The 26,023-nt window shown below is 38.1% G+C and overlaps 2 protein-coding genes across 4 annotated transcripts in view; one reads left to right on the top strand and one right to left on the bottom strand.

Moving 5' to 3' along the window:
• The window catches only part of MCPH1 (microcephalin 1), a 223,444-nt gene that overhangs the window by 46,477 nt on the left and 150,944 nt on the right, over positions 1-26,023 (bottom strand). The window lies entirely within an intron of this gene.
• ANGPT2 (angiopoietin 2) overlaps positions 7,599-26,023 on the top strand; it is a 75,231-nt gene continuing 56,806 nt past the window's right edge. The window contains exon 1 of the mRNA XM_050950825.1: positions 7,599-8,371. Within this exon, the coding sequence (XP_050806782.1) occupies positions 8,084-8,371 (288 nt within the window). The 5' untranslated portion in view covers positions 7,599-8,083. The remainder of the gene's footprint in view (positions 8,372-26,023) is intronic.

A 26,023-nucleotide genomic window follows, 5' to 3' on the forward strand; every position in this document is an offset into this window, starting at 1 on the left:
GAAATGGAGATAATTGAAGAGTCAGACAGTCCTTCGGCCTCACTAGTTGTTATGGTTCCTAAGGAGAATAGGAATATAAGGTTGTGTGTTGATTACAGAAAACTTAATACTGTCACAGTACCTGATGCATATCCCATACTCAGAATTGATGGCACGTTAGATACTTTAGGCCAGGGGAAATATCTAATTACTCTAAACCTCATGAAAGGGTACTACCAAATCCCTTTAAACAGCGAAGTACAGAAAAATAATCCACTTTCACTACTGATTTGGGATTTTATGAGTTGAATGTGTTGCCTTTTGATTAATGTAGGAGCCACATTTCAAAGGCTCTTTAATCAAGTGTTAAAGAGTTACAAGACTTTGCACAGGCTTATATTTATGACATTGCAATATTTAGCAATTCTTGGTCAGATCATAAAAACCACTTGGGAATAGCGCTGACAAGACTCAGAGATGCGGGTCTCACTGTAAAAGTGTCAAAATGTAAACCAGGAGGAGCCAAAAGGTCTTTTTTAGGTAGGGTAGGTGGTGGCCAAATTTCTCCTGATCCCTTGAAAGTACAAATCTATTGTTAACTGGCCTTTTCCCCAAACTAAAAAGCAAGGTAAACCTTTCATAGGCTTGGCTACCTATTACTGCTTATTTGTACATGGTTTCAGTGCCATCACACCAGTTGGTGTGTACACTATTCCCTCGGGGACAGCAGATGTGGTATTTCAGACGAGAGTGTTCAGTGGAAAAGGGGCTGGACACTACAGAGGAATGCTTCAAAGGGGCTAAGGGATTGGGGTGCACCTATTGTTAACCTGCACAGCAAAGTTAGGGCTGACAGTACTCAGAGGAGACTGCTTGGAAGGCTAACAGGCTAGTGATGTCAGTGGTCTGATACCCAGTTAAACACAAACATGTCTCTCACGTGCTGGAGGCATTGGGATAATAAGGTGACTCACAGTCCTGAGTAGCTTGAGAACCATCACAGTTGGGCAAGAAGTAGTGGGCTTAATCTGCAGTAAGAGAGATTTTACATTAGATGTTGGGAAAATCCTTTTTACTATAAGGGTAGTTAAATTCTGAAATAGGCTTTCAGGGAAGGTTGTGGAATCCTCATAATTGGAGGTTTTTAAGAACCAATTGCACAAACACTCTCAGGGATGGTCTAGATGTACTTGGTCCTGCCTCATTGCAGAGGGCTGGAATTGATGACCTTTCAAGGTTCCCTCCAGCACTATGATTTTATGAAGGAAGACGACTGTGAAGGTCTTTGAAAAACTTAGTAAGATTCTGTCTGAAGAGGGAGAGTAAAACATGGCAACAAATAGATGTCAGGTACTGAGGACATGTGAGTCACTCAGATGAATCAAGAACAAAGTGATTCTCTTTTGTAACTAATGCTCCATAGCATTACACCAATACAATACGACCAATTTGAGACTGGCACAATATACATTTCTAAATAAATAATTTTCCAGAATAAATTTATTTGAAAAAAATTACTTCTTATTTATATGCTTAACAAAAAGAGGCAGGTTGCAGTAAACTTAAAGTTATTTAGAATGTCTTGGCTTTTTAAAATAAGCTAATTATTTTGCACAATAAGTTTAGCAAATTTCCTAGGAAATACATCACATACAAGTACATCCTACATTGATAAGTTTGGATAATAAGGTGATGGACATGGTATAAAAACCTAGATAAACAAACTGATAGGAAGTTACTGCTTACTTCAGAAAGGATTCAGAGTTGGCTTGATTCAACTATGGGTTACGAAGAAAATACATTCATTAATTTCAGCTCAGTGCAACAAAATATTTGCCATTCCTTTCTCTTAGGGGGAAAAAGATAAGACTGCAGACTAGGTGGCATGATTATCAGTAGACTAGTTAGTATTCAAAATCCTATTACTGTTTTTAATTTTGTGATTTTATTAGTCTTGTCCTTGTTTGCATTAGTCTCTGAGAAACATCAAAAAAAAAAAAAAAAAAGGAAAGAAAATATTTTGGAGTCATCAAATGAAATTATTATAGACTAATAATATTAAAAGGACCAAAGAATCAAAGATGAGGTCCTAGCAGAAAAGTATCAAAAATGGCTAAAATTCAGGTACCAGCAATCTACAAAAAGGTTTTTATGATTTTAAAATTTATTACAAGATTTCTGATCTCTTATTTGCATCTAGAACTTTATTTTGAAGTTTAATTATCTCATATTATAACAATTCTTTAAATTATTCAGGAATGTTAAATATTACTATAATAGTGAATCAAATTGCACTTGTGCCTCATCATCATAGCCTTGTTTCATATTCTGTCCCTCAGATTTAGCCTCACTGCAAAAAGTTGAATAAAAAAAGCATTAAAATGACAATTCACTCTTCTACAAAATTAACAACTTTAAAATGAGATGGAGGCAAAAATCTGCAAATATAGACTAAGACAGAGTCAACATTTTCTTATATTACTTCACAAACTTTTATGCTTCCTTTAGTATCAAAGATCTCACAGAAGTGCCTCTCTACTTGCCTGTCAAACAGAAGCTGTGCAGCTGTATATAAAATGATAATTGGAAAGATAATATTAGTGGTCTTGCTTTTAATGCAGTGTACTCATATACTGTAAGAAATAAAAACAGAACTGGTTGAGTAAGGGAAATTACTGTTTCCCAAGAAAGGAAATTGCCTGAAGCACATCTGGCAAAAAGGTTTAAATGCTTAATTTTGGCAAAATATACATTTCACTCCTTTTTATAAGGTGAGTTCTGTAAAGTGAATAGTTTTTTTTTTAAAGGGGGAAATATCTAATTTTTACTTTAAGTAAACTGGGCAGTATTTGCTATTTTATGTCAAACACTATATACACTTAACTAAAAGACAATCAGGAAATTGCAGACTAAGCATCACAATTTCAGTTTGGATAATACATTGTACTGTACATTCAAACAGGCCTCTATCTATAAAGCACCACCAAAGGGAGATGACCAAAATGAGTAACATAACAAAAGTATTGAAAGGCAACTACAACTAATATGAACTATAATAAACCTTTTATTGAATTTTGTACTGAAACATACAAAACCCCATGCCAAGTTATTCAGAATTCTCCTACTTTAACATGTCTGACAAACTTACAATGGGATGTTCCCTGTCACTGTTGATAGGATACAGATCAGCCTGCCATTCAGCAGTTGTGGAATAAGCCCTGCCCTCTAAGTGAGAAGCCAGACACGTTACTGTATGTCTGAGGAGTTGGAACAAGGCAGCATTCAGAATTTCTCCTCCTCACTAGAACTTTTGAGGACAAAAATGTAGTTTGAAATGTAAGGAAATTTTAAATAATTTTCCAAATTCAGCTTCTTCCCATTTCCATTCCCCTTGAGCTATGGCTACTTTGGCTTTGCAGGAGGTAATTACTTTGGAGGCACAACTTTCCCTCCTCTGCTGGGAAAGCTGCTCCCAAATGGATGACAAGGGCAAACCATGTTCAAAAAGATGTGCCAAATGCAGCAACTTTTCCAACATAGGGTTAAAGAGCGGTTATGCTCATTTTGTTGGCAAGATGCCTCACTTTCAGCTTCCTACACATGGTGGGAAAGGCTAAGATCCCTGCAGCAAAGTAGAGAGTAAGTTGAGACAGATGTTGAGACAGCAAAGTCCTCACTGATATACCTGAGGGGGACATTCAACTCACTTCATCACCAGACAGCATGTATCAAACAATGAAGAAGCAGTCTCTCCCTGTGCAGGAGTACTAAACTAATCCTCCACACACAAAAGTTTAGTCACAGCAGTGCACGTAGCCACAGATCTCAGAAGAGGCTGCTGTTAAGCTATTGGCTTGCCCATTGCTTCTACATGGGTTCCAGCCAGCATTCCTGGAGAAAGATTTCTGTACTCTCCACACTACTCCCCAATGTCACTGCAGCAATTAGGAGCCACACATTCAACAGAAATGTTAAATTGGTTGATCTTTCCAACATCAAACCCCTTGATTTCTGTCCTGTGGAGGTCCAAGCTATATCAAGCATTATTAGCCAGGGTCCTCTACCCCAATCTTGCTCTTGGCCCCTCAACCCTCAGACAGCCTCTCAGAGTCACACTCCTGCAGTTCCCAACACAGAAACAGGTTCAACCCTCAAAAGCCAGGGCTCCAGTGTGATGGTTCTCAGGGTACCCATGACTGGGATTCGTCTAGTTACTTCCTTGACTTCATTAAGAGAGATCTGCTTGTGTTTAACTATCAGCGGCCTAACATACATCACCAGCCTGTTAGCCACCCAACCACTCTCAACTGGGCTGTGCCTTAAAGTTAAGAAATAGGTTTAGCTCCAGTCCCTGAGCTCATATGAAGCATTCCCCTGTGCTGTCTAGCCCTTTATCCCCTGAACACTCACAGAAATTCCAGGTCTGCTGTCCCCAAGGGAACAGTATACACACCGGCTTGTATTATTTAACTCAGAATCAGCAGCACTTTTCCTAATATCACAGCACAGATATATTTATAGTGAAAACAAGGATAAATGTATTACCAAAAGATTCATGATTCAAGATATTGTGAGTAAGACTAATAGGAAAAAAAGGTTACCATTTAAAACAAACATAGCATGTTTTCTAGAGACTAAACTTAACAGGCTAATCTCATGTCTAAAGATGTTTATCTCACCAAAGCCTTTTGCAGCATCTTCAACAAAGACTGGTTGTGATCCCATTTTCATGAATGTAAAGCAATGCCTATTTAACCTTCTAAGTGGAGGATATCTTCTTTACTTTATACTTGCATCCAAAAAGTTCAGTCTGTACTGAGACAGTATAACCCCATTGCTTGTTTTTCCTGTGTGCTCTTCCCTATTGACTCTACATGTCTCTGCTGACTTCGTAATGCTTAATTTATACACTAACAGAGAGAGAGGTGAACAAACATCTTTTGTCTGACAGAAAAGCTGTTGTCTCTGCCATAATACAGTCTTTAAAACTTCATTTTCAATATATATACACAACTCCTAGATATTATCTGTACATACATTTCATAACAATATTAATGACCAGTGTGATGCTGGCTTTCAGTTAAGACCTCACATGACATTCTTTGGTGAACCAGAATCCGAATATTCTTGGAACCCTCTTGCCAGTTGGCATTGAGGGGTTGCTTGATCACATCCAGTCCCTTCTCAAAAACCCAGATGAACTGAAGTGCAAATATGTTCTCAGTGACTTAGTCGACCAGTGTGTGGAGGGATGAGTGCATCATCCTTAGTAAATCAGTGCTGCCATCTCGTAAGAGTTTTTCCAGATCAAGAGCTACTTTATAAATCCTCTCGGGAAAGGGTTCTTGGCCCCTCCTTGTCTGACAACTTCTCAAAGTTCCAGGCTCCTTGAGATAAAGGTGGCAGCACAGCTCTAGCAATCAAGAAGAAAACCTTTAACAGATCACACTGGTCAATGTTATCCTCCACTACATTGTCGAACTGAAGCATGAAAACACACATAGGATTCCACCAAAAAGTGTAAGAAAAATAAGACAAATCTTCTAAGTATTCCTCACTAAGAAAAAGGAAACTTTCAGCACTGGAGCATGAAACAGAGGCAGAACCTCATGCAAGATATTTTCCTCTTCAGTATTTTTAAACTAAGTTATCAAGGGTCGTAAGTGCTTTGGAGAATACTTCCCAGGGAGAAGCCAGTCTGACAGCATCTAAGAAAAAATGTGAAGTACAAATCCCTTAAAATTGTAAAGGAAGATCTGCATCCAACTTAATTCAACTTTAATAATGCGAATGACCCAATTAATCTAATTTTGTCTGGTTAGACATCAAGAAATTTAAAAAAATCTAAGAGAACAAATGTGATTGTGCAGAGTCCCTGAAGGTTACCACAAGTAGTCTCATTCCTTGAGAAAGAAACTATTGTACAAACAGAAGGATATTTTTGTTCAAAGAAACCGATAGAAAAGTAGAAACTTCTCGTCAGAGAAGTTTTGTGGCTGCATCAACAAGCTTTCAGGGTATCTGTCACATTTATTAGTTTTGGTAGAGCAACACCAAGCTGGACATATAATCAATGTATTCTCTTTATTTGCCAAAAACAAATGTTTCACTACTAGATTTATTTTACATAGGTAAATAGCCTTCTCCATGTCTTTAGCTTCAGACAAACACCTCAATGAACTGGAATCCAAAGCACGGTTGTTGGCAAACAAATACTCCCCAGAAAGCAAATTTGACAAATGTTTTATATTTCATACAGCTGAAACTTAAATCAAGCACATTTGTCCACTTTGGGGTTCTCCAGAAGTAAACTTTTCGAGTTGTCTTTAGATAAGGCAGTCACGAAAGCATAAGGTGGAGTAAGAAATTTCAACCATCCAATGAGCAACAAAGCAGAGAGCCTGATTCCTACAGCTGGCTTTTACAGCCTTTATACGTTCCCATATCATAGAAAGTAAAACAATGTTAATGTGCTTTAACAGAGAAAGATGTATAGGGAAACATGTAATGATGCTTCTTATGATATACATTGCTTGCCCTATGGATAAATAGGGGACTTTGGTCTCCAGTGCATATTATTTTGGAACCTTCTTTAGCATAACATTCACATAAAATTAAAAGCAATATTTATGAAGAGGAATCCAGTCTGTGTCCCGATCCAGGGAATTATAGAGCAACTTCTCCTCAAGAACCAGTTCCCTAGCATGATGGCTTCCAGAGCATATTTTCTACAGCAGACAATTTATTTTTCCAAGATTTTATTGGAATCAAACTCCTTCCTGGTCTTTCTTAGCTGTTTAGTAGTCTCATGCTTTTTGAAGTTAGCTGATCATTGCAGGACACAGAGTAATGCCTCTCCTCCCCATGTGCACCCCGGAATATTAAATATTGCTTCATGATGTATATTTCTTCACCTTCCACCACCACTATTGACACAACCAGAAGTGTGATATTAGGCCAGCATGATCTAATATAGCAAATCCTATACTTCCAAGTCATTTATTGACGAATTCCTACCACTGCTCTGTTTGAAACATTATCCCCTTTTGCTCAGCTGGCTGACTTTTGATTTATGAATATTTTTAAAGTCAACATCATTTAAAATAGCCAGTTAATATTCATGACTAACATTTAAAAAAAAAACAGTTTATAAGCTTTACTATTCACTTTTCACATGATTTACATAAATCATCCTATTCTAATTACAGTATAATTTATTTATGCACAATATGTTCAGTTGAAGGTTCAATTCTTAACAAAGAGTATTATTTACTTCTGAAAGGGTAAGCTGAAGTCTACTTTTGTATTAGAAAAGTGTCTTCCTCCTTATTTATACAAACTATTAAACATAAGCTAAGCAATGCTTGGCTGAGACACATTTCAAAAGAATTTTTCTTTAAGAGGAACAAACAAACAAAGGAAATTGTGTGCAACTATTTTAAAATGATTACAACAGAAAATTTACAAGCTCACACTGAAAACATAGTTGGAGGCTATAAGAACTGATGTCTAGGAAATTCTTAATTGGAGTTGTGCTTAAGAAATTCACAGGGGTCCTGTAATTAATCAGTTTTTCAAGAGATTTAGTGCAGCATTCCATACAGCATTCAGCAGTGTGCTCTGATCTTTCTGCTGCCTTGCAAGTGACCCCCCCTACAGGAAGATAACGGATAAGCCAGGAGGGAGGAGCAGTTTAGCTACACATGTCTGGCTACTCTTATCAACTTATCATATAAGGAAAGGAAAGTGATTGATTCAGATACCGAAGCTGTAAAATCTTGCCAAAAGACAAGCAGAAGAAAACATTAAAGCTTATTTTAAAAACGAACACAGAACTTGCAGCTGAGACAGGACAGTTTCTCTATTTGCATCTGACAGTTTAGGGCACAGCCGGAGAGAAGACAGCACTTTTTTACCAAGTTTGCAACGAGAAAGTGGGAAAAAAAAAAAAAAAAAAGAAGCCCTCATTCAGAGTACTTTACACATGACAGTAAAGCACTGAATTTCAGGGCAGGTCAACTAGATAATCTGGACTCTTGTTAAGAAAACTAGAAAATAAAATACTTCAGTATTTTAGATTTGCTGGGTTATCATAGCAATTAAAATGTGGCTGGCTGTTTACTTTATTTTGAGCTGTAATCTTGTTTTAGCTTCAGGGTATAGCTCCTTTCGTAAAAGCATGGAGACTATCGGCAAGAAGCAGTATCAGGTTCAGCATGGGTCATGCAGCTATACCTTTCTATTGCCTGAGATGGACAACTGCCGCTCTTCTTCTAGCTCTTATGTGTCTAATGCAGTGCAGAGGGATGCACCACTAGATTACGATGATTCAGTACAAAGACTGCAACTACTTGAAAACATCATGGAAAACAACACTCAGTGGCTAATGAAGGTAAGACAATATCATTTCTATTCTAAACACAGGGTATGACTTACAGGAATATGTTTATATACTTTTACTAATGCTTCTTTTTCCACTTCTGTAAGTCTGTAATTTCACAAAATTGTGACCAAACTATGTATTTCCTAGGCTAAGTGTGCAAATGAAGAGCTTCAATCAAAAGCTCATTTTGAAGCCAGGGATCATTATACAACAAGTAGAAGGGGAGCCAGAGCTGCATTATTCTGCAGAACACATATGCTGTTTAGCTTGCAAGCAACTCAAATTTAATGACAGCAGTTACTAGCAGTTATATATACTGGCTTCAGGCATATATGTGAAAAGTCATACATGAAACAGTGACAGTAATAGGAAAAACTTGATCAGCTATTTACAAACAACTGACAGTGGCTAGCTTATCTCTATTTAAAAGTGCCTACAGTTTATTTACATGGAATCATTTTCAGCACATTATACAGAGGTTTAAGAATGAGACTCAAGATTAGCAAGAATTCTGTGTCTAAATCTACAAATGCTACTTTGAATATCTCCAGGGACTGATTTGTAGTGAAATTAACCTAGGGAAATGACAATTTCAAGAAAGCTCCGCTAACTAAAGTCCTTTGAATCCTGCAACTCTTCCACTCAAATACAGAGTTTACAAAGGAAAAAGCAGAAACAAAATGTTGTTTCTACTAGTAAAGAAAGTATCTCTCTGTCCTCATAATTCCTACAAAACAACCTGTTATAATTGAGGGAATACATGTGTGTGCATGCACACACAGATGCACATGTACACACATAAGGCAATATTTATATATTTCTACATGAATAACGGAAAGGCAATTAAATAATTCACTGATAAACGTTATTAATGTTAAGAGGGTACAATTACATTCAGTTGCACACAAACAATTACATTTTTACAGAAACTAATTCAGACATTCCTAAAATATTAAAAACAGTATGTTAAATTTTGACTTTAGCTTGAGTTACACCAGCAGCTGTAACATTTTAATCTTAGTACAGGAAGAATAGTTGAGTTGCACAGTATAGCTCTAATCCTGAATCTATTTGCCTATATTCTAAGCAAAAAGTATTATGATGCTTTAACATAATCACCATAATATAATGCTGCAAATACTTCTCTTCATATGCTTCAATGACAACATAAAAATGGTTCTGAATTGTAAACAAAAGTAGAAAGTAGCTCATTACTAGTCCAGTATGTTAGTGACTTACTTAAATATAAACAAACTTCTTTCTTTATTTTAACCTTTGTAATGACTTATTATAAATTATTATTTTCTCATTAGGATTCACTTCCTCCCAGCAGGTACACAGATACACAGTATGATGTATCCTGTGAAACCAGCTAAGTGTATTTGCATGTGTAAAACATAACAGCCATATTTTCAAGATATAAAGCAATGTGTACTTTCATATATGAAAGTTGGCCTTGGACTCTGTCCATAATTTGGAAACTTGGATGATTCTATGCAGGCCCCTAAATGACAAGCTTTCTTCTAGGGGCTTAAGGTGCTTAATATTTTAGGCATCCCAGTTTGTAAATTATATATTAAATATATAACCATTAACTACTCTTTTTCTTTAACTTCCTATTTCATAAGAAAAAATATTTCCCTCCGTACATTCATATTTATTAATTTAGGAGTATTTTCCATTGCAGTGTTAAAGAACAAAAGTAACAGATGTGCAATGCAAGATGAAAATATACAAAGTAAAACAGTCTAATCTATTCAGTTGATAAGCCATTCCATAAAATAAATATTAAAGGCGCACAGAAGAATTCTGTGCTAAATGCCAGTTATTAATATTGTATTTGCTTAATTAAGCAACATCAGGTAAAGCAAAAACCTGTAAGATAATTCCACTGCTCTTAGTCAAACTACTTTTTTTCCTGTCAATCTCTGGGAAATCCTTTTAAAAAAGAATAGATAAGCAAATCCAACACTGAGAATTCAAAAGGTAGGTTTTTTGTCTGTTTGTTTTTAAAGAGGACATAAATTGAAGTATTTCTTTGAGTTCTGAAAATGTTTCCATAGTAGCACAGTGTGGATTTAGAACTGTTTCTTTCTACATTTAGCAGCTAAACATCCTGTAGAATGACTTACTGTTTACCTTTTCATTGCTTTAACACCTGCTCTTTATGTTTTCTGTTATATCTACAAAGAGCACCTCAGAAAGTCAACTTCTGTTGAGACTCACTTTGCTAGTCTCACCTGGTCTAAGGATGTGAAAAGCAAACAGTAAGCCTTAAAGTGCTTAACCTACCGTACTTGCTGTTTTTTCATTCTATCACAAACCATACTACTTCATTAATATTTCATATTATTAATGAAAACTCTTTAATGATCAATTAGTATTTTAAATCCTATCAAAAGTTTAATAGAACACGGACAGAAAATTCACTGCAATTTCTTCTTCTTTAGCAATTACATTGAACTTGAGAAAGGTATTTAGTCTTTTGTTCTTCTACAAAATTATTTATTCAGGAAAGCATAGTTGAGACATGGCATCTTTTTATTTCTGAAGTGAAATTAAAATGATCTAAAATTGTTTCACAAGCTTCTAACGTAAATTAACTTTACAGGCTTTGTTCCAAGTGTATTGCACATCCTAAAACAATTTCACATTTCCCCCTTTAATCTGTTAACCAAAGGAAATGTTATGTTTCTGAATGAACACTAGACTGTATGAATGGAACAGCCTGGGAAACGTACACTGTATCTGGTTAACAGACAAACACAATGGGAAGACAATTAGTTGCACAGGACTGTTTATGCTTTTGTGTAAATAAGAGGAGAATTTGGCCTATAATTGCTACGCATTGTGTCTTATTTCGTGGTACTATATTCTTTGCTGAGAACCATGTTAATAACTGATGTTATCACTGTAAATACAGTACCTAAACCATTTTAAGTGATTTATAAACAGATACACCTTTCTGATAACTGATTAGAAATTAAATTAGAAGGAAACTGTGAATAAGGAATCAGATACCATCAAGCATCTAGCAATAGCCAAAAACTGATGCTACAGTGGAAGGCAAAAAAGCCATAATGCACCCAATGCAACTATGCAATATTGCACATTAATGGTATGTCTACACAGCAAAGAAAAACCAGCGACTGGCCCGTGATAGCTGACTTGGGTTCACAGGGTTCGGGATGCAAGGCTGTTTCATTACTGTGTAGACTTCTGGGCTCAGGCTGGAGCCTCGACTCTAGGACTCTCTGGGGTCCTAGAGCAATGAAACAACCCCACATCCTGAGCCCTGTGAGCCAGAGCTGGCTGGTAAGGGCCAGCCACAAGGTTTTCTTTGCTGTATAGACATACCTGAAGGGAGCAATCATTCTGGACATCCCCCAAAGGATCAGTTTACCTATTGTAACATGGTATTTGTTTATCCTATTTGTTTTGAAATGGGTGAGTGGGGAGCTAAATAACCATGTGTACATTTCAACTTTAAACTGGTTCAGGGGAAGAAGATGGTGACAATTAAGATACACCACTAAAGTTTTAAATGCCCAAGCTTATGCAGTAGTTACTATTCCTATTATAGAATTAGTCAGTTAATGTTTTGTATTTTTCAGTATCCAACAGATGCTTCTGACTTTCAAATCTAAGGACTACATTCCTTTCCTAAGTAACGCATCTGTTTTCACTTACATGTTTCCATCTACCAGTTACATATTTGTTAAGCAGAAGAGTACTGGCAGAACGCAAAAAGAAAATACCTTTTCCCCCCTAGTTTGAGACATCAGCAGTGTATGTTTTGGGGCAAAATTTCCAAGCACCGGTGCAATTTATTAATGTAAGTCATGTAGATAAATCCCAGAAAAATGTTTTTAAATTGCATTCCCCCACAAGCTTAAAGCAAAGGCTAATGTCATTATTCTACAATTGCAAAATTCCAATTTTCAAGACGAAACAAGAATGAAACTGTACAGCAAGATGAACCCAGCCAAACAGTAGCAGAATGTTTCTTGTGGGGCAATTCTACAATACAAAAATGAGACTGAGGATTTACCATCTGGCTCATGTTGTGCATCAACTAGTATCGCAATTTAGGTATATGGCTAGTTAGAGCAGCAGGTGGGGGCTTTCCCAATTCATTCCCAACTGACATTTTTTCTGTTAAACTGCCCTTCTTCTTTCAAGTGCACATGTAGCAGCCAACCCTGGAGATGACTGAGCAGACAGTTTCCAGGAGTAATGTCTCACTAAGATGCCTGCTTGCATACCCACTTCACACATTCCATCCCGACCCTGCCCTTGGAGTCTGACAGCATAATCTCCATAAAGTTCCCATAGCCTTACATGCAGAGAGAGTTACCTTTAAAAACTGGGTTTCTTTTTCAAAAGTACAATTATCTTACCACTGGCCCTCCTTTTGCATTTGTTTTTTCAAACATGTATGCAACCATGCAACAGATGCATAAGTATCTATTTCTTTATAAAAACTTACCAAGCAAAATAATCAGCAGCACTGATTTGATTACTACTTACACTGAAAACTCCTTTGCCCCAACTATAATCAAGTACTTTGTCAGCATTGAGCTCTGTATAAAACAGACAACAGGGTCCATTCACAGTCCACAATTCTAAACATTAATACTCTCAAGAGCTATACATATTATATATTATTTAGTATTACAGTATTTGGGGTTTTGAAAAGTTCACTGCATTTTTCCTTATTTGATTCACAACCACTCCTCACAGTAAATCATGACTGCTCAGTGAAGAGCACAGAATACATGCATTTTATGACAAGTTTTACCACACCTTTTATACAAGCCTTATGCCACATTTATTGCTTTATTTTTTAATAGCTTTGGCTGAAAGCCAGTATAGGGTGCAATGAAATGCTACTTTCTGCATCATAGTCACATTATAGAATTGGACATATACAAGGAGATAACGTGATTTAGAAGATCTGGATTAGGGCCAGGGTCTGCAACATTGGTGAATAACAACCTCTAGAGAAGGGATCATCAGAGTAACACACCACATAGCCCCATCAGCTCACTCAAACAGAATCTGAATCAGCACCAAAGCAGTCAGATCAACGCCTTCTGGCTGGGCGGGGGAAAAAAAAAAAGAATTGAGGGAAAGAGAGAAAACCCTTCACAGGAGGTGCTAATTTTTCTACATTGCTAATTAAATTATTGTGGCTGGCATTGCTGCTTCATCCTGGCCTGGCATGCAAGAGCAGCAGAACAATTCCAAAACCATAGGTTTGAGGGAAGGGAAAGAAGACCAACAAAATGGGGAATGGAGTGTGTCCTATGCTTGTGTTAGATGCCTGGTGGGATACCTGGTGACTACAGATTCCTGGGTGACTTTGCAATACAGATGACACCTGTAAGTCCCTCATGATAATTAATTAATAATGGAAATAAAAAGTGAATAAAAGCAGCACCAGAGAATTTGACAGAAAATGTCACAAAAAAGCTACAAAGTGTAATCATGTCAAATGAAATTTTGCTTTTTAAAAGTCTGTTTTAATCCCTACAACCGTCTGCTTTAGCAGTATGGAAACTATACTGTTAAATTTTACAGTAGAATGATTTAAGCTGATGCTCCTTCCTGTCAAATTGCTTGTCAGCTGGGAAAGTTATTGATCAACTTGGCTTTCTTTTTAATAGACTTATCTCACTCTGTGAAGGTATCTCCAAAGTACAAGAGAAAATAATCACGTGTGCTCTGTAAGACAGGATGGAATGCTCTATTTGGTGCATCTCAAGTGCCTTACACTCCAAATAAGCCACACAGTGTTCAAGAGCACTTCAGATTACAAAATCCAGATCCATATTTTGAATCAAGAGATTCCACACCTAAATGGTTCTGCAAACACTCACAGTGTCAGTATTCAAATTGCCCAAGAAAACATGTCATATGCCATTAACTCCCTTCTTTAACAGCTTGCTTTGTGCATTTTCACCACATCACACCATAAACATATTACTCCAAACGCTTTTTGTCTTCATCTGCCTGTATAGCATGGCTAAACCCCAAATTAGGATACTGACAACAGATTTGAGTCAAACTGCATCCAGCTACTAGCATGGACAGGAATTAGTCTCGAGTTCTCTGCAGTGAATAGACTCCCTCGCCCTCCTAGAATTTATAGAATACTGATTCTAGTACACTACTGTGACAAAGTTCCTCCTCTACATTGGTGGGTCCTGCATTTATTGGCAGATTTGCTCACCTCAGTGATCTTCCCCACAGTCTGGATCAACTCCTCCTGTGTCTGATCAGGAGTTGGGAGGCTTGGGGGGGGAGGGGGAGGGGGAACCCCAGGCCCACCCTCCAGGTTCCAGCCCAGGACCCTGTGGATTGCAGCTGTCTATAGTGCCTCTTGGAACAGCTGCATGACAGCTACAACTCTCTGGGCTACTTCCCCATGGCCTCCTCCAAACACCTTCTTTATCCTCACCACAGGACCTTCCTCCTGGTGTCTGATAACGCTTGTACTCCTTAGTCTTCTAGCAGCACACCCTCTCACTCTCAGCTCCTTGTGCCTCTTGCTCCCAGCTCCTCACACGCACTTCCTCTCCTCTGGCTCCTCCTTGCCTGACTGGAGTGAGCTCCTTTTTAAACCCAGGTGCCCTGATTAGCCTGCCTTGATTGGCTGCATGTGATCTAATCAGTCTGTCTGTGTTAATTGGTTCTAGCAGGTTCCTGATTACTCTAGTGCAGCCCCTGCTCTGGTCACTCAGGGAACAGAAAACTACTCAGCCAGTGACCAGTATATTTGCCCTCTACCAGACTCCTGTACCACACTGGCCTGGGTCTATCACACTACTTAGGAATTATGATGTATTGATTTGGGAAGTCTATGAGGCTACAGGAGCTCTGTCTCTACACTGCTCCAAAATGTCTCCAAATGTTTGTTAGCTTATTCCAAGGACTTCCAGCCCTACTGGGGCTATAACCAAGACTCCCTATCCTCAGTCATCTTCCTCTTCCCCAAAGACCTTGACTTTCTCTTACTTGCGCTCTCCTTTACAAGAGGCCTGGAAATGAGATATCCCTTCCTTAGATGGGTGACATTTGAAGAATATCTAAAAGGTGCTGGTGATTCAGCAGTTGGCCCACTTCGTTCCAGACCAATGGATTTCAGAGATTCCTGCTGAAACCAAGTAATGTGAAACATCCTACTGTGACACCATCCCTTGATACCCTAGTGAAAATCATACCTTACAGTTGTAGGTTTCATATCATGTGCAGCTTGAGTACTGAACAGAATCAGAGATTATAGAGTACCTTTCACTGACATCACCTCAACTATGTATTGTTGACTTTGTAAAATTTCATTTGTGTTATAATGTCCTGCTGAACAGCAAAGGCAGCCTTATTCATCTGAAATTTCCTAACGAGGAATGCCTGTAGAACACATTGCAACAGCTGTCTCTAGTGCAACAACAGCAATTCTTGAACTGGCATATCTATTTATTTATTATTTATATTTTTAGACTTTGAAGCATCTAATGTTAGCCCACTCATTGGGATAATGAAAACTGACAAGTATACTAAAATTAAAAAAACACAAAACGAAACGTTCATGACCTGGATAATTAAACTTGATCCCAAAGTTAGCATATAAAACATGATGTCTCAATCATCTTCATTGTCCACTTACCAATACCAGAATAAACAATTTTATATGTATTTTCTGTAATTTGTAAATGTATTTGGCTTTTTAGGACTATATGCTAGAACTTTTAGGAGAAGATGAAAACTTTGGAGTAGGAGAAAGTGTTGCTTTTTATAATGAGGATTTGTACCTTCAAATCCCTAGCTTAAAATGGCTGAAAACAAAAACAAATCAGCCCAAAACAAAGATGTGAAAGCCACCACTTAAATAATTTCCAGAGTTTTATCTTCCATCTCAAGAACCATCCAGGTTAGTGGGATCTGTACAATTCATCAGGAATCAGTTGCTTGAGAGAGTTTACTGATACACTGTGCTCAGGCTAAAGAATAATGGGGGAACATATTCCCCATAGATTTTTACTTTCAACAGCAACATTCTGTTAATTGAGATCAATTGTTTGGTAAAGAACCATTTTTCTCCCACTTAATTTCAGTCACAACAAGGGCTGGTCATCTTCTGGACACAGTTCAAATTTGTTCAGTTTTGTAACCAAATACAGTATAAAGCATCCTCTTAAGTGGCACTAATCAGTCAAGTAACAGTAACCTTTATTTCTTGCTTTTTAAAAAAATATAAACCAACACACAATGTGGCACAACTGGAAATATCTGTCCTGGAAGAAGTCAGTGCTAGAATGCCAAGAATGCACAGGTCAAAACTGAGATGCATTGGCATAGCTGTGCAGTACATTTTCCTACATTATATCAGTGGGTAACCTGCGCAATCAGTCTCAGTTTAATGAGCAAGAAAACTTCCGCAATGCAGCTTCATGAGTTTAAAGAAACAATTCCCTTGCTGGTTTCTGCTTGATCCCTTCAGAAATGTAAGCTAATTATATACATCTACAAGGCCTTTCCTAAAATAGAGCAAGTCAAACTCAGTTGTAGGTAAACCCCAGACTCCCCCCCTTAGAACCAATTTGCACAGCTGGATAAAGCAGGCAAAAGGTCACAGAGTTTTAGATGAACAGTCAATGACAATATACCCAAACTTAAGACATATATATCTGAATGAAAGTGACTCAGCTGGAGCTTGCTTGTATGAGGGCTGACTTTCGCCCACAGTATCTATTCCTGCATTTTCATTTCTGTTTCACACGCTTCCTCAGCCTCCATCCTGTCCATCCTCAACTTTTATTTTATAATCAGATACAAATAAATACTAAATAAAAGAATACCATCATGACTCTCTCTTGAGCCTTTAACAACCAAGCTTTTTGAAAGCTTCTCCACACATAATGAAACATAGTACAAATTCCAAAAGGACAACATCTAAGATTAATAATGAGATACTTAGAAGGACATGTCATCCACAACACAATATAAACAATGTGGCCTCATTTGAAAGTACTAACCATTGCACATACAAGGATTATGGGACCATTAAACAGCAAAAGATGTAAAAACACTACTGGTTGCTGAACAAGGAGACATAGCTTAAGACTGTGCTTCAACAAGGGTCTTGTTACTAGATTTTTGCATTTTTCTTTTGAAATCTTTTAAAAAATTTTTACTCTCCCAGGAAGACAATAGAATAGTACATTAGAGCAGTGGGTCCCAAGCACTGTCACATTGTAGAGCAACTGTTAACAGTGAGGCCATCTCATGAAGCACTTCCATTTTCATCCATCCAATCACACTGATATGCTCAAATCACACAGGCCACCCGACCTTCCTCCAGCACGAAAGAGCACTCTCTCTCAGTTCCCCATCCAATCCATTTCCTTTCGTATAAAATTTAATTTTCCATCCTCCTTTCACTTAACAATAATTTTTCCAAATGAATTTCCCCACCAACTTTGCAATCAATTCTCACCAGCCTCAAGCAAATAAAAAAAAATCCCTTCCTTCCACCAGTTTTTAAAATCAGTTCTCAGCCCTCTTCCCTGCAATTCATAACTGCTGCAGACTCTTCAGCCTCCTTCCACATGCAGCCACTTACATGGACTGTTCATGTCCAGTTCTTTTCTAGCACTTGGGCCCCTTTATTTCCTCCTCTAACGCTTTCTGGGCCCAGCTTCCCAGCCCAGCCTCCTCCTTCCTCACTTGCCCTGTTATTCAGGACTCCCAATCCAGGCTCCTTTCTCCTCAGTCCCTACTACTTCAACTCCCTTCCCTCTCCATCCCTCTTCTTCTGGGTCCTCAGCCTAGTCCCTTCTTTCCTCACCAGGCCAATTTACCCTAAAGCAACAATTTTTTGGTGGCATCAGAGGGCAGCCAACAACCCCTGCTGGTGGCCGCTCTGACAATTTTTCCAAGCCCAAGCCCTGCCACCCCAGGCTGATGCCCAGAGCTGGAGCCCACTGAGCACACACGCTGACCCCATGTGTATGCAGAGGCGCTGCTCAGAGCCCCCAGAAGGCTGTGTGGTGCAAGGCGCTGATCAGCTGATGGTGCTAGCAAACACCAACGCAGCCAGGAGCAACAACTGGGCATTGTAGGGAGGGAGGGGCCACTACTTTCTTTCCCTCCCCCCCATCTCTCTGCCCAGGAGGCTGTCTTGGCCACAGAAAAATCCCCTGGTGGCTGTATGCAGCCATGATGGTCACATCTGAGAAATGCTGCCCTAAAGAATTGATGACCTGGGTCTTCTGCTGACCTCCTCCAGCAATGGCACTCTCTTTGGCAGTGTCTCCCACCCGAGGATGCTTTTTGAGGGAACCCTACTTCTTGCAGTCTTTCTCCTTAGTGAAGATTGTTCCTAACAACTCCACCAGGGCCCAAGATCTTGGCAGCAGCTTCATCCTATGGTAGCTCCTGTCCTGATAGTTGCCTCTTCATTTCTCAGTAGATGTGGTGGGAGCCTCCCTTGGTCTGCTGCCAGTGGCAATGGCTTCCACTTTATCCAGAGAATGGCTGCTCTTGATTCTGGGAAGTGTGGAGGAGGCAGCTTCATTTACAGAGTAATGGCAGATCTGGCTCCTGGCATTCAGGAGTCCTCGCTGGAGTTGTACACAAGAGGCAACACTATTATATGACTGCCCTGCTTTCTGTGGACCATCAGTGATCCAGAGATCAAAGTTTGGAAGGAAGACACTGAAGATGACAAATGCAGGGTTTTTGTGGGGGTGCCTTTTTAACAAAATAAATAAGGACAACCAACTCGAAAGCAGCAGCCTATTGAGGTGGGAAGTCTTTTAAATTGAGGTGATAACATCTATAAATAATTTCCATCGAGCGTCAATGTTAAACACAGAACTAGGCAGTATTCCCATCATTAGCATTTGCAATGTTGTGTTTTAAGAGGTATTACATGTCACCTATAGGAGGACTGTAATCTTCTTCCAGATATTTGTATTTCTTAATTCTTAGGCAGAATAGAATCCTAGCTGTTCTTCAGGTTGGAATACTTTGAAAGCTCTAACTGTGCAGAGGGAACAATAAAAGGAAAGGAGTAAAAAAAAAAAACCGCTTGGCAAACAAACATATTAAGTTGCAAAGTATTCAGCTTGTGTACTTCGTAGTAGGGTGGTCTTACCAGGTCCTTCTCAGCTAATTTTTTTCTGAAAGATCTACTATTTAGCGCAATCTGGTCCACTTAAAGGTCAAACATTTTCTCTTCAGAAGTACTGTTATGAGTCTCAGGGATGTCATCTCTGACAAGCTTGTTTTAATACTATCCAGAGAGGTTAACTCCATAAAGGGCAGGTGAATCCTTCCCACCTTTCCTTCTGTTTGGTGGTGAAATTTTAACAAGAGGCTCCCAGGACCTGCTATAAAACATTAATAAGGGAAACAACCTAGAGAGAGTTACTACAATCTGTAAAGAAAAATCTCTGCAATTAATAAACTTCAAAAAAAATGTTGACACTGGGAGGAGCATTACAACACATATTGTTAGTAATTAAATGTAATCCACTAAAAGTGAACATCAGCAAACGACAGTGTGTGCAGTGGTTCAAAATACTACATGTTCAAAACCATGCCTGTCCTCATCTTAAAAAAAAGTAAGTGGCTGATTTTCTCATGGAAGTTTCTTCAGAAAGAGGAGGCTTATTTTATAAAATGTTATTGACTTGGAGTCAAAAGTGTTCCAGGGTTTAAGGAATATTGTGAATGTTTTCAGTGCTTCAGTCTGGAAAATGCCAATAATTCTTCATCTAACTGGTTCACACTAGAAAGTACGCTAAGAACACACTCTTGAAATGAGACGCACCCAAATTTTATAAGAGGGATTAATTGTGTTCTCCAGCTTTCTAACTCATTTGATCTCTGAACTCCAAATCATTCTTTCTTCTGGTGGAGGTGCGAAGTAAGATTACTGCTTCCCTGAAAAGCACTACTATAGAATATCAGAGTAAATTGTGAATGCCTAGCATTTTCACTACTAGCACATTTTGAAAGAAGGTTTTTACTTTCTACCTCCTAAAATAATTCAGTTATAATAGGTCAACCCATGTCAGGAGACATTTGTAAAACAGGGTATCTTCTCAAAGGAGAAGTTTATAACAGACTTCAGTGGATGTGGGAACTAAAGTACAATAAAAAGGTAACGAAAGAGCTTAATCCCAAGTAGCTCCACTAACTTCCTAAAAACTTCATGATTTTAGTAAATTAGTTGGACAATGCCTGTACGCATACAGACCCCTGAGCATCCCTGGTGGTAAGTACCACTAATGAAGCAAACCACCTATAATGTATTTGTTCTATCCAGTTCATTGTCCTGCTGAAAACAGACTAAGTGAGTAGCAAAGGATTACTTCACATCTTGAGTACTGACAGTTTATTCAGACTGTATGCTCTTCAGGGCAGAAACACATCTTTATACTTGTCTGCAAAAGGTCCAAGCTCATTGTTGGTGCTGTACAAATATTACTAATACTGACAATGTAAAGGTTTTAGATACCCCACATCCTCTTCAGAAATGTTAGAATATTTAATTTGTTATAATGAACGTTTGGCCTGACACAAATCTTGAATAAAAAGTTAAGTAGTGTGTGGCAAAGTTACTTATATACGTTGTAAATGAGGAGTCCTAACTCTAAATAGCTTAAAGTGGTTTGGATGAACCCATTCATTATGTTCACACAAGACTTTTTATACACATTCCAGTGAATAGCAGGAGCACCACTGACTCACTGTCTTCCTGGCTTCATTGCTACTGAACTTCGGCAAAATGCCATTAATGACTCAGACGTTTATTTATTTATTTGTCCTTTATTTTTAGACTAATGAGAACTTTATGAATTCCTTCCCTGCCTTCTAAGAGCAAATGCCACTTAGCTTTGATCCTGAAAAACAGTGTTTAAAAATAAAAGCTCAGGTAATTTCATCTATTTCTGATTATATATAGTTGTGGAGTTTTTTGCTTTTATTGATATACAGTATTTACACATCGAGTTTTATACAGAAAGTGATTAAAACTATTACAATGTTTTCTAGAATGCACGTATTTGCCGAGACTATTTAAAGAAATCCCAAGCATAGAAATTAAAATAGATATGAGTATTTTCATTTACAATCTAGAGCATACTAAAGAAAAAAAAATATACATCCACCCCAATGTTAACTATCTTTAAGGATAAAAAATACCTTCATTCTCTTTTAAATGGCAGACTATTTAGGAAAAAAATATGATTTGCATGTGTGAGATTATAAATTGCAATATTTGGAATTGTGAAGAGCTTTTGGATATCTTGAGACCTGAAAATCCCTCTCTACCTACTGTGTACTCTTGCAGTTAGCTCAAAATATGTAAGGGGAAATATTCATATCATGCTGCAAAATCTTTTAGTATTAAGTAGTTCCGCATAAACCACTGTGCTTTCAGATAAAACCATCTCTCTTGAGATGGTCATTCTTTATAAATGCTTGTGAAGACAATGGAGGTATTTATATTCATTAGGTTTCATGTCATTAATGGGAGATTTGATTTTCATCTTTATCTGAACAGTTTATTTCCCTGAAAGCGACTTCAGGGATATCATTTGCTTTTATGTGCTTATTTACTATTCTAAATACCTTCACTTAAACCCTTAGCATTTTATTATAAAATTGTATTGTGAACATTTTCCAATATGTCCCAATGCACGTCCAGATATTATTAATGTATGTTACTTTCACCTCTTTTTTGGACAACAGAAAAGAGAGATGAGAGAAAAGCTTAGCAGGAGGCCTGGCCTGGCACAAATACACTCAGTATGGCATGTAAAAAACTAATACTGTAGGCTTCTCAAGCATTTCCACATGCGATCTCAAGAGGATTATTTTTCCCTTGTGAAACAGAAGTCTAAAGGGACTTCCTGCCCTAAGCATCAACAGCAACAAACCAGATTTAAATTGACAACACTGCAAACAATTTTAAACTGACTTTCTTCCAGCCTGAAATCATGTGCTTGTTTTATAGTCTATTCATTTTTCTTCAAAGTTACAGGACACTATAATTCCTGTTTCCGTTTTGGCTTTTAGTAAAATGGAATAAGATTTATTTTATTTTTCTAATACTGTTGCAACAAAAACCTCATGTTACATACTTTTAATTGGGAATTTTTTATTCAAAGAGAACATGTGTCACAAACTGGCAAATTAAGCTAGCTTTTTTCTTTTTAAACATGAAGATAATACTTTAAAATTTGTTTCCTTAGGTCCAGTAATATAAATGGAACATGAAAGTGCTAGCAATATTTTCAATTTATGCTTCCATTTTAGTTAATAGTAACATTGACAAAGTGAAAACAGATATGGAGGTAAAGAAAACTAGAATGTTCACAAAATAGAAATCTTAACAGTGTTTAGCCTTCGTATTACTGAGAAGTTACAGCCATGCAGAGACAAATGTGAGCAAATTAATGCAGAGTATGGTGAGAACAATTAGTATCATTTTTCATTCCCTCTATACTACAGTATACATGATAGCTAAATCTGAGTTCAGGAACCCCACTGTCAAAGACTGGCTTAAGATTTTTCAAATTTGATAATTCTGGAAAAATGTTTCTGTACCTGTAAGAATGATGAAAACTTGTATGCTCGTATGTTTAATCAAACTATACTTTTTCCTTTGTACAAAGACTGAAATATATTTCACGGTTATACATTGTTATACATTGACATACAAGAAATCTCACCTTAAGAAACACTTAGTGTAGCTTTTAATTTTGAATAAAACCATAAAATGTAATATTTAATCTCTTATCTTTAAATTAAAAAACACAGTCATTGAAATTATGTAGATTTCAGAGACTTGTATTTTAAGTCTATATACACTATAATCTCCAGGCTGAGCAAGAATGCACCTGTGGGTTAGCACTCCCAGGAGTTCCACCAGAGCCCCCTGAACTAATTCCCACTGCCACATCTATACAATTTGGGGGAAGTGCTTTAAAAGATGTTCCAGTTTGTAGGACAGATGCTACCTCATGTGACTCAGTCAGCCAGTGAGAAACTGAAGGGGGCCATACAGCAGACACTCTGAAATGGGCAAGATAGTGAGACCAAGGCCCAATTGAGCTAGAGGTATAGGGGTTTTTTTGTTGTTTTTTTTTTTGTAAGAGAGTAATGTGACTCTTTCAATCTCTCTCATTTTGTCCAATAAGTCTAGAGAATTAGAAACAGCAGGAAGCTTAGACAACGTAGTGAATGCAGTATAGAGAAACGAAGCAATTATACATATTTTCCTAACTAAAAATTATGCAGACCTTGTTTTACTTTATTTTTTTCCCCTCAGATTTTTTCTAAACCAATTTAGGAGACTAATTGCACAAAATAATTGCTATGTTCTATAATGTACGCAGTGTTGTTGTAGCCATGTTAGTCTCAGGATATTATTGATACAAGGTGGTTGAAGTAATATCTTTTACTGGATCAACTTCTGTTGGTGAAAGAGACACCAACCTTACCACCATGGAAGCCACCTACCTATAAACACCAACATCACTCAACGATGGCATCGCTGCCTGCCTCATATATTTACCAGATAATGGACAACCCTGAGATATCTACCCCAATCACATGGTCAAACTCATCCATTTCATCCTCACACACAATTTTACATTCAAGAACAAACCACTTTGTCCAAACTATGAAGATAGCCATGGATACAAGGATGGCTAATCAATATGCCAACCACTTCATGGGCCACCTTGAAGAAGAATTTCTGGTTGAATGCACCATAAAACCAATGATATACTTGAGCTACATTGATGATATTTCATTCTCTGGAGGGATAACCTAAGCTCTCTCAGAGGATTTCCACCACAACTTCAACAACCCTACCACCAATCATAGAATAGCAGGGTTGGAAGGGACCTCAGGAGGTTATCTAGTCCAACCCCCTGCTCAAAGCAGGACCAATTCCCAACTAAATCATCCCAGCCAGGACTTTGTCAAGCCTGACCTTAAAAACCTCTAAGGAAGGAGATTCCATCACCTCCCTAGGTAACCCATTCCAGTGCTTCACCACTCTGAGTGAAAAAGTTTTTCCTAATATCCAACCTAAACCTCCTCTACTGCAACTTGAGACCATTACTCCTTGTTCTGTCATCAGGTACCACTGAAAACAGTCTAGATTCATCCTCTTTGGAACCCCTTTTCAGGTAGTTGAATGCAGCTATCAAATCCCCCCTCATTCTTCTCTTCTGCAGATTAAACAATCCCAGTTCCCTCAGCCTCTCCTCATAAGTCATGTGCTCCAGCCCCCTAATCATTTTTGTTGCCCTCCGCTGGACTGTTTCCAATTTTCTACATCCTTCTTGTAGTATGGGGCCCAAAACTGGACACACTACTCCAGATGAGGCCTCACCAATGTCGAATAGAGGGGAACGATCACGTCCCTCGATCTGCTGGCAATGCCCCTACTTATACAGCCCAAAATGCCATTAGCCTTCTTGGCAACAAGGGCACACTGTTGACTCATATCCAGCTTCTCGTCCACTGTAACCCTTAGGTCCTTTTCTGCAGAACTGTAGTAGGATTCAAGTGGTTCCAAGTAGTAACAGACAGAACAAAGTGAATTACCAAGCAAAATAAAACAAAACACGCAAATCTAAGCCTAATACAGTAATACAACTGAATACAGATAAAATCTCACCCTGAAAGATGTTTCCATAAGTCTCTTTCACAGACTGGATGCCTTCCTAGTCTGGGCACAATCCTTTCCCCTGGTACAGCCCTTGTTCTAGCTCAGGTGGTAGCTAGGGGATTCCTCATGATGGCTGTCTCACTTTGTTCTGTTCCACCCATTTATATATTTTTTGGGTAAGGCGGGAATCCTTTGTCCCTCTCTGGGTTCCCAGCCCATCCTTCTCAATGGAAAGGTACCAGGTTGAAGATGGATTCCATTTCAGGTGACATGATCACATGTCACTGTAAGACTTCATTACCCACAAGCCAGCACACATATATACAGGAAGACTTACATGTACTGTAAAACACAGCCATCTGCAGTCAACTGTCCTGGCTGATGGGAGTCATCAAGATTCCAAGCCAACATTAATGGTCCACATTGTGCATAATTACAGTAGGCCCTCAGAGTTATATTTCATATTTCTAGTTTCAGATACAAGAGTGGTACATTTATACAAATAGGATGACTGCACTCAGATTATAAGCTTTGTAATGATACCTTACAAGAGACCTTTTGCATGAAGCTTATTTATATTCACACCCATTAGCATATTTTCAAAAAATATAGAATGTGTCACAACCACTATAGCTATTTCTGGGGGCAGGGATTAATAGGAATGCTGAAAAACAGGATTAACTATAAAAAGAGGGTCAGAAATGGCCTTCTCAAACTCTTGCCTCCTCCTCTGCTGAAAATATGGAGGTTTGCTATGTCTCCTACTTTCATGTCTCACCATTTGTCAGAGAAAAGAAAAGGAGGGGAGAGAGCAGGGCTTTAAACAAATGATAGGAAAATGATCAACTGACATTGCAGGCCTCTTGACCACAGGGAGAGGACGACTTTGTGAGGACACCTCCTCTTACTGCTATCCTTACAATGAACCGCTGTTAGGCCAAATCTACACTTAAACATTTTTC

Source organism: Gopherus flavomarginatus, chromosome 4, assembly GCF_025201925.1.
Source record: "Gopherus flavomarginatus isolate rGopFla2 chromosome 4, rGopFla2.mat.asm, whole genome shotgun sequence".
NCBI classification, from domain to species: domain Eukaryota; kingdom Metazoa; phylum Chordata; order Testudines; family Testudinidae; genus Gopherus; species Gopherus flavomarginatus.